Below are 9,799 nucleotides of genomic sequence, written 5' to 3' on the forward strand. Positions count from 1 at the left end.
ACTATAGCAGAGAGATAGATCATAAGTAAGTGGAATTATTTAGGGTAGTTGATAATATTAATATATAATTATAGAAAAATTACAAGAAAATGTATAAAATTCTTTTCGTTCATATGTCTGTGTTATTTCCTATAGCATCTCTGAATGAGAGTATCGGCAGTGAACGATGTCACGAAATAAAAGATCTGGTACATATGGCACTCACAGCTCCTCTCGTTCGTTTGATTTGTTTATATTTTCGTAATCGAATACGATCGTAGAGTTCTCTGTATCGCTAATGTAGCCAGTTTCGCCAGTGTAATGTGTTGGATGAATCAACAAGGGATCAGCAGAGAGTATTATTAAATTCCTTTTTGGATAGTGCGCTTTCCAGTCGTTTCTGTATTTGAATAAAAATATTGAGAAATTTGCACACGAAAGAATTTTATTTGGCAAATATGTGTTCACCTAGGATGAGCGTCCGATAATGTTGGAAGATATTCATCGACGGGTATTAATTTTGTCAGTGGCTCTGCTTCGACTAGTTTTCGTGCGCCAGTTGCCGATAAGATGTATCCTAATGTCCAGTAGCTATAGGCAGCACGTACCAGGTATTTCGATCCGTCAATCGATGATTCAGCTTTCTGTTCCAACAACCTTTTTCTTCCCAAATACCTATCGCAGAATACATGGTTCGTCTGAACGCACGAAACTCCATATACGCGTCCACCTCGTATCAATGAACGATGCAAAGTTTTTGAAAATTTTCAAAATTAAACACTTACACTAAATCCCATTCGAGCTGAAGATTAACGAGTTCCTTTAAAATATAGTATACTTTTTGACGGAAGAACGGTTCGAAACGTACGTCGTCTTCTAAGATTATGACTTTTTCGAAATTATTTTCTATTACCTAATAAATGATCAGCAAGCCGGTATAATTGCATCGGATGTATTATGTAAAAGTAAGTGAAAAATTTGATCGAATCGATTCGTTTGAATAACTTGATAATTACCTTGTTCCAGATAGTGTAATGGCTTAAAAAACATCCGACTTCTCCCATAGTCATCGGTCTGCCGATTTGTGTTTTTCTTATTATCAGTTCTTATAATCGCATTCACTTTCAATTGTACTTACCGTGAGTGATAAGGATCGGTATATTCTGGCATCAATTCTATTTTCAGATTTTCCAATACAGATTCATTTAATGTCCTAATGAATATCAAATGAATTTTCGTCGAGTCGAAAGGTTATACTTTGCACGAGAAAAATTGATTTATTTATTTCGACTTACCTACCATCAACGGCATCGATAGTTTCCGCACGAATACCGAGTTCCTTAAAAAGTCGATTCATTCTATCGCGTCTTTCTGGTCTTCTTAAAAGATTTATCATATAAATTTGATCCACCTGCAATGTATCCGCAACAGGGTATCGCACAAATTTTTCAAGTATTCGCGACAATGGCAGATAATTACTGTTTGCTAAAAAAATAAGATCGATTCTAAAAATCTATTATTTTCGTAAACTTTTAATATGCCATTTTCCTTTATCGTGTCTTTTAACATACCTAATATCTCTGTCTTGATATTAGTTAGAGATTGTAGGTCGTCTACAATTGTTTCTCCTTCTTCTAATGGAATCATAACGAATCCGTAAATATTGTTGTTACAAACAAATAATGGCACACCTGTCGGTAACGGAAAGAAAGTGTTGTCGGCTGAAGGTTATAATAAAGATAAAGAAATGGTAAATGGTGGGAAAGTCTACCGACGATTTTTACCAGATTTCTTGGCACTAATAGCGAAAATGATTATATCGTCGATAGGACCGTTGTATCGATCTAAATTATTTGGATTATAAGTTAAAGCATCCGAAGCATGTTTCCTCAGATCTATAAGAACCGCGCTATGAATCATTGGTACATCGAAACATCCTGTTTCTTCGCGAAATAAGATCCGGTCGTAATTATCTGTTCTTCGATAATAGTAATCGGTGTTCATTCCAGCCCAAAAATTGCTGTACATGCCATCGGATTTCAGTAACGGTGCAACTACGGTCTTATTCGTTGAAACCAATTCGTCGAGAGTATTTGGATTTGTCAGGAAAACATCAGCGTCGAGCATCTGAAATTTCAGATGAAACTGGCTTTCGTCGAATCAAATCTTATTTAAATATGCCCAAAAAGTATCGATACGAATATTAAAATGTAACAACTACCCAGATGAAATCTGCCCACATATTTCTCCCCGCGTCAACACCTTTCTCCCGTAAATTTATCACGTGTTGAAATCTTTGCGTCGACCAATCGGCAATTCCATTCTCATCTTCGAATCCATTAGATTTTTTATCAAAATTTATTTCGACTCCATGATACTTGTTACTTTCACCTTCCAGCCATGTCGATAATATTTCAATCGAGTTATCGATATTGTTGTCACTGTATATCCTTCATAAAAATAAATTAATCATTTTCACTGGAGGACCGAGTGGCGATAATATTTAAAATATCTCTAGTCGTAGCGATAGTAATATTCCTTCAAAGTCCTTTTCTACTCAAAATACATTAAAAAAAAAGTATGAAAGAAATTGAAATGGTCAACAACGGACGTTACGTCCGTTTTCTGTTTTATCCGGTCACGGATTCGCGCCAATTATTCTATTAATATCAATGCCGGGTAATTACAAGTTTGCCGGCGTAGCAGATGTCGCGTAAACCAACTCAACTTGTAATGATTTGGCGAGACAAACAAATTGGAAACTTTAATATATTATTCAGTCGATCTTTGTTAAATGTTCAAATGTTCAAATGTTCAAATGTTCAAATGTTCTTCACTATTTTACTCTAGAAAATAGGAATTATTTTATTTATTACTTGTTACAGTTACGAGTGACGAGTACTTGTTTTATTTTGTTATTTTATTCATCAATCGATCGAGTATAGTGTACGTTCGAAATGCATTGAACTTGTTTGTGGCAATTGGTCTTTGTACGAGTACGTTCGAAAAGTGAGGTTACGCTAGGTATACTTACCACAGACGTATTCGTTCTTTCGGATAATTTAATTGTTCCAGAAAGGTTAAGAAATATGGTAACGTGTGCGCTTTATTTCGAACTAAAATTGTTATCAACACTGTTGGTTTCTTCGAATCTTCGCTGCAAGTCACCGAAAGTGTAAGGAGAAGAACAAGAGAAATGAAAACAATATTCCTTAATCTCATTTCTTGCGTAATCACTTTCTGTTTCGTTTATTATCTTTCTCGTATTTAACTACTACAACTTGATCGAGACAAAAGTCCAAAGAAATCACTAACTAAATGGTAAATTACAAATATACTATACACGTTTATTGCTTTGCTTTTTCTGATAAAATTTTCCCACCCACGTTAGATTAGAAACCCGTGTAGTCGGTACAACAGTAAACTACTACCCTCGTTAAAGACACCGATTTACGATCGTTTAGTTAACATTTAATCTCGTGCAAACGTCGGCTAGCGTAAGGACGAAACAGTCCTTAGGCTAGCTTTCAATCTTTGACACACGTGTTACAAATTCAATTTATTTATAATTGCAAATCGAACGAACAATTTTCCGTCATACACTGCTCGTTACGATAACCCTATGTACAATTTTTAATAAAATAACAACATAAATTCATATATCGGTTCGTTTATTAATTTGTTTTGTCGTATGCGTAATTTTTAAGAATTTTTCTTTCTCTGTATTCTCACTTTTTTGTTTCAATCTCGAGGAATAACTAAGACTAGACTTTTCAAATTCTAACATCATTATACCCAAATCTCCGCTGTATCTATTTTTAGCAACTTGTAAATATTTTTTGCCCCGTACGCTACTGAATCTCTTGTCTTGAATGATGAGTACATTATCAGCTTCTTGACTCGCTTTGGCGCCTCCAAAAATTGACGAAGTCGTTAACTCTTCTTCGCTACGCTCTTTTCTTGGATGTATTATCGCAGTCACGTGACAATTGTATTTGGTAGCAAAATTCCGAAATTTCGCAATTATATCATCCTGCTTCCAGAATCTACAAAAATTATAACGATATCGTTTTACATAAAAGGTTCCGTATAAGATTATTTCGATACCTGTCCATGTGCTTGGACTCATCCGATGTACCCATCATAAACTGAACGTTATCGATTATAACATGAGCTATATCGTGAACATAAGTTGCATGCTCGACTGCCTGTAATATAAATAAATATTCTGTTTGTATGCGGTTATAGGAAACCAGATGGAACAATTACGCGTGTACCTACATCCATCACTACTTTAATAGTTTGCTGACCGTGAAATGTCATAAAGTAAATTGGTAATTTTTCAAAAGCATCCGCGTATAAATCAAAATTGTCTAGATGTTGATCCAGAGGTAGCTCTACCATTTGTTGCAACATTGTTCTCGCTAATCGTGCATTCCTTATCTCGAAGCTACCCCATAAGGTATTGACGCCTTGCATTGCTAAATCTAAGGAATACTCGCTCATAAAAGTTGTCTTACCGCACCCTAACAAACAAATATCAATACTTGGAATTTTCGTATCGGAAATGTACTTGGTAAGCGTTGTACTTGAACTTTGTTACCCGTCGGCCCTGTTAATATCGTCAATTCTCCTCTTCTGTGACCCTTCAGTATACGATTCAGAACTGGATATCTTTTCCATTTTACACCTTGTACTTTATCGATATTTTGCAAATCGCTCAACACTTCTTCCCTGAATTCTCGAAAGGTAGTTATACTTTTATGCCACACAGCTTGAGCATTTTCAAGAATACCTTTTAGATTGTAACCCATTTCTGCAGCCAATTTTGGTTGCGGTTGTAAATCTGTCGGTCTCACGAAGTAACATCGTTTTTCGTTTAATTTTTTTGCAAACTGTCTAGCGGTATACCAACTTGTCTCGTCATTTCCAAACCATAAAGTTAACTTTTTGAAGGATTCCATATATGGTAATAACTGCTGAGGTAGAGTTTTTAAATTGTATGGTAAACAGATAATTATATTTGCAGATTTCTGTGCAACCAAAGCTAACAAATCGTATATACTTTCTACGATCACAGCGGTATTATCGTTTTTACCGGTATTCTGTTTGTACGTAACGCATCCGCTGACACTAGAGACAGGGAATGTTGGCTCTGCTTTTACGTCGGTTTCAATGAATTTATATCCGACAACAGAATTTTCTAGTCCTATTAATGGGAAATATAATACTTTTGATGTCTCTTTGTAAATGCACTTTAATTGGCTCATATCTTCTTGCGAAACATCCTGTAATAACAATTGTATTTAAGATTTTATATAATTAAGAAACTTTATGATCGTATTTATCTCTTTACTGGTAACGAGAAATTATCGAGAAGCGCGTTGTATTCTTCCGTGGTCAGCTCCATGATATCTCGACAGTTTTCTTTCATATCTTTCCACTTTTTATCGAAATCTTGTTCCTTGCGTAGATCTGCTTTTAGTATATCGAGTTCTTTCAGTTTTTCCATTGATTTCTGTGTCGATAAAAATTTTCTTAATATATCCCAAGAGCCAGTGCATTTGCATTTATCGCACATAAAAAATCCTGAAATTACAATTTTATAATAATTTGTAATTATCGACGCAATATTTTAACACAAAGTTACTTTTCTAACAGTCGCTTAAGAACCGTATCTACCTGTTGTTTTATTTACATAAAGTTTTGCATCTTTCTTTTCGTTATTGCATATAGGACAGTCCGCTATAAGACATACATGACCGTCTACTACGGATAAACATTTTTGTTTGAACAATTGCTTTAAATGCGATATAGATATATTCAGGACAGAATTGGTGTCGGTGTGCAAATAGTGATTATTAATAATAATGCTTTTGATTTGTTGCTTTTTCTTTAGAGTGAAAGCATGTAGAAAAAATTTGAAAATCATTTTAAAACTAAAATAACTAGATATCGATAAAGATCGGTTAAATAAAAAATTAGAATCATAATATTCTTTAGCTTTTACTGTGCTAATTATCTTCAACTTGATTATAATTTAGTTATAATGTACGTAATTGTAGCACGTTTTGTCGTTGTTATTCAGTTTCTTTTGTTTAAATACTATCTATTCCAACTGATTGTTTCCGTCATACGTAATATCAGTAGGTTAAATTAATTGTTTATCGCACGATGCGGTTAAAGCACGTTGGATGCGCGCACGTGCTCACATGGGTCACTCCAGACTCCACTCACTTTTTAAGGCTTATAGATGCAGAGACATCTCGAAGAGACACGAGACAAATGTTGGTTGTACAACAACTACTTTTATCGACGGAAGATAACGTTATCTCGCGAAATTTGGAAATAATCATGGATAAATCGATGTATCGATTTGAATTATGTAAATATTAACTATGTACACTCGTTGTCTTGTTCGTTTTCAACTAATCAACTAGTCGTCAGTTTGTTTGTCTCTGATCAGATGATTTTTGACGTTATAACGGTTGTTACATATACATATACATGTATTTGTCGTCGTTTCGAACATGGCCGCGGTGGAGTGTGAATCGAAAGACGACAAATCGGCGGACGCGTCGGAAACACTGGTATTTTCCGAGGAAACTGTTAAAACGATCGAAGGACATGAATCATTGGGAATACCGCTACAATCTTCGTGGACGTTATGGTTGGACAAGTAAGGAAACTTGTTTACTTTTCGCTGCGTAATATTCCAAATAAAATGCTCGGTATATTGCATATCGATCTTCTTTTTTTTCTCTTCTTCTTCTTTCATCTAACGAAAAACGTGATTAAAATAATATGCGTAATCAATCCGCGTTCTCCGGTACTACTGAATCCGCGTAGATTGCGAGAACGTGATTGAAAATTCCTGGAAATAAATGAATGCTACTAAATGTCGTCTCATTTAATTTGTTATTAATAAAAATAACGACATTGCGATTATCGTAAAAGCATGAAGAATTAGTATCGTTTTACAATCGCAGTTAAATCGAGGTTACGGTTTAAGAAGAAGAAATAATGACTTACATCATCCATTTGTTGCTTATAAAATATACTCGTGTTTGTTAAATATCAATAAAATGGACAGGGCTGTATCCGGAACAACTGTCGAAGAATATAAAAAAAATTTGACAAAGATTTATACCGTGAACACTGTGCAGAGTTTCTGGGCAGTTTTTAATAACATACCAAATGCCAGCGCTATGCAGGTGAGTATACATGCACGTATACAGTTTATAAAGTAATTATCGATTTTATTTATATGAATTACTGTACGTAACGATTGTTACAATTGTAGGTTAGATACAGTTATCATTTGATGAGGGATGAGAGATATCCGCTATGGGAGGAACCTGTTAATCAAAAAGGTGGAACATGGAGATTAAAGTGCCACAAGTCCGATACCGTAGGTATAAAGAGATTTATCGTTAGGTTTGATACGTTAAACGGTATATTTGGTATACGTAGGAACAGATTTGGAAGGAGATGGTGCTCGCGGCGATCGGAGAACAGTTTTCCGAATGTATGGCCGAAGACGATGAAATTTGCGGGATAACCGTGTCTATCAGAGACAGAGACGATCTCGTTCAAGTATGATTTTAACGATTTAAACGGTGTAAACTAATTTGCAAGATAATCTAATTCGTTTATAAAATATTCTTATTCTGCTTTTGTTTAGATATGGAATAGTAACGCAAGTTTAGCATCGAAAGCTACCGTTTTAGAAAAAGTTCATTCTCTGCTACCCAACGTTAACTTTACAGAATTTTATAAACGTAAGTCCAATAGAGTTTTGTTGCATTTTGTAGATTTAAAAAAGTTGATAGAAACGTGTTTGAAAAATTTGTACTATTGCGTTTACAGCTCATCAATCGCATCACGCTTACGGACGCCGCTAAGCATACGTTAATATTGGTAAAATATTAATTGGTCTTGGAATATAAGAATGGTGAGAAAAGTTTGACCGCCAACACGATTACGCTGGGCAATTGAATTCTACGAAAACTTGCTACAACAAGAAAAAAATATGTTGTTTATTAGGAGAGCATAAAAATTGTTGAAATTGTACTACTTTTAAATGGTCAAATATATTTTTATATTTACAACGCATGTCTATTTGTTAACCCATACGGCAAATTTTTAAGATAAATATTGGAATGCCTATAATAGACATTTTAAAGTAGCAGTCCATAATAAATTCGCATAAATGTACGTTGTACGACGTACCATGCATGTATCGTTGGCGTGTTGCGCCTGCCACTCGTCCTTTATTAATCGTTCCCTTTTATTTACTGCAAAGCCCATATTCCATTACAGGCATGGCGCTAAAAAGATACGACCGAACAATATTTCGATGGAGAAGATAATATATGTGTGTCGTTCCGCACACTTTCGAAAGCAGATATTTCATTTGAATTCCTAATCACATATCCATAAAATCGATTCGTCGGCCGACCAAACGGCGCCGGCTTAACATTTTACGGCTTTTCGACATTCATCAGATTGACGTCGACCAATGAATATCTCAAACATTAAGATACATATCGAAGACTTGTATCGGGACTCGATTAAACTAGTTTTAAATTGCATTAAAGTTATTTCCCACGTGGAAATATTTCATTGTTTGCGTCGTGTAGTATCGTCGCGTCGCGTCGCGTCGCGTCGCGTCGGTTAGAAAAATACACGAATCGATCATACACCCTCGTATATCTAGATTTATCGTATACTTTTCCAAAGTCGTACAATACGTTTTCCTATCTCGATTAAATTCTTATGGATTTATATTCTCTTGGATTTTGTGGAAACCAGAATTGTCGACTTTGAAAGATTTACACGTGAATACATATGTATCAACGGATTGGCATTGCAGGGCGTCCTTGCGCGAACAGCCTTGGGGTACACGTGCACATATACGATTAATAATGTTACGTTAATAGTGTCGGTAATGTAGAGAGACAAGAGGAACGGGAACAGAAGTAACTGCACTCGCGAGCAGTTTCTCTCTGGCATGAGTCACCGTTCGTTATTATTTACAAATTTGTAGAAACAGGTTTTAACGAGACGGTAACGAAAAAGAAATGCACATAATGCTTTCCTAGCATCGTCCGTGTCGTAGTTGAGTTTATTCTTGCTCTACGATCTACGATTAACATATGCGCAAGTTGAAGCAGACGATGGCGCCAGGTAGGAAACGAACGTTTAAGATGAAGCGGAGAAACCTGTTTAATGGAAAATTTCCAGGACGTAACGAATGTCGAAATATAGAATTTTTAACAAATTTCAACGTATGGTAGAAAGATGAAAGAACGTTATAGCCGAATTGAAAATGATTCAAATATTCACGGAGAACCTTGAGAGGTTGAACTTTTTCAAAAGTAAAATAGACTTTCGCTTGATAAATTCAGCTCGTCTCTTAAGAAATTGCCATACCGATTCGATATGCCCATCCTTTGGAATTTCCAACTTTACATTGACATTCATTAATCAGACGTCGCATTGTTACGTGGGCGGTGATTGTAGATTTTTTTAGGAGCGCCACGTTTATCGATTAATCCGACGCAGCCGTCCAAAAATTTATTCAAGTATGTATTATGTATAGATGATCGTGGCGCCGACTGACACCGTTACTGACAACAAAACTCGTAATCATTCCTCTCTGGCGTCAATGTGCTTGATATATCGCGCTATTAACGAGTTACACGTCTCTTTATACAGTATTTCTATTTAGTCTGTCTCTTTGTTTATTCGCGTACAGCAGTTGACTCGACATTTCAAAACTCGACAAATATTGTTCCCTTAAAAAAAGGAAAGAAAG

At 35.4% G+C, this 9,799-nt stretch overlaps 3 protein-coding genes across 3 annotated transcripts; 1 reads left to right on the forward strand and 2 right to left on the reverse strand.

Moving 5' to 3' along the window:
- Positions 1 to 45: 45 nt before the first annotated feature.
- Positions 46 to 3,210, reverse strand: LOC128872788 (glycosyltransferase 25 family member). Its single transcript, XM_054115821.1, has 10 exons — positions 3,014 to 3,210; positions 2,201 to 2,429; positions 1,764 to 2,106; positions 1,551 to 1,670; positions 1,275 to 1,464; positions 1,118 to 1,192; positions 996 to 1,053; positions 765 to 892; positions 448 to 654; positions 46 to 379 (listed from the first exon to the last, which is right to left on the reverse strand). The coding sequence occupies exons 1-10, from the start codon at positions 3,199 to 3,201 to the stop codon at positions 202 to 204; spliced, it is 1,716 nt and encodes a 571-aa protein (XP_053971796.1). The 5' UTR covers positions 3,202 to 3,210; the 3' UTR covers positions 46 to 201.
- Positions 3,192 to 5,927, reverse strand: LOC128872787 (mitochondrial DNA helicase). The gene is made up of 6 exons (XM_054115820.1): positions 5,662 to 5,927; positions 5,336 to 5,568; positions 4,583 to 5,267; positions 4,261 to 4,505; positions 4,087 to 4,187; positions 3,192 to 4,025 (listed from the first exon to the last, which is right to left on the reverse strand). Exons 1-6 carry the CDS (start codon positions 5,909 to 5,911, stop codon positions 3,635 to 3,637), a joined length of 1,905 nt encoding a protein of 634 aa, XP_053971795.1. The 5' UTR covers positions 5,912 to 5,927; the 3' UTR covers positions 3,192 to 3,634.
- Positions 5,928 to 6,370: 443 nt separating this feature from the next.
- On the forward strand, positions 6,371 to 8,090 carry LOC128872792 (eukaryotic translation initiation factor 4E type 3-like). Its single transcript, XM_054115830.1, has 6 exons — positions 6,371 to 6,658; positions 7,073 to 7,193; positions 7,283 to 7,390; positions 7,453 to 7,575; positions 7,664 to 7,760; positions 7,849 to 8,090. Exons 1-6 carry the CDS (start codon positions 6,510 to 6,512, stop codon positions 7,881 to 7,883), a joined length of 633 nt encoding a protein of 210 aa, XP_053971805.1. The 5' UTR covers positions 6,371 to 6,509; the 3' UTR covers positions 7,884 to 8,090.
- The last annotated feature ends 1,709 nt before the right edge of the window (positions 8,091 to 9,799 follow it).

Source organism: Hylaeus volcanicus, chromosome 2, assembly GCF_026283585.1.
Source record: "Hylaeus volcanicus isolate JK05 chromosome 2, UHH_iyHylVolc1.0_haploid, whole genome shotgun sequence".
Taxonomy (NCBI): domain Eukaryota; kingdom Metazoa; phylum Arthropoda; class Insecta; order Hymenoptera; family Colletidae; genus Hylaeus; species Hylaeus volcanicus.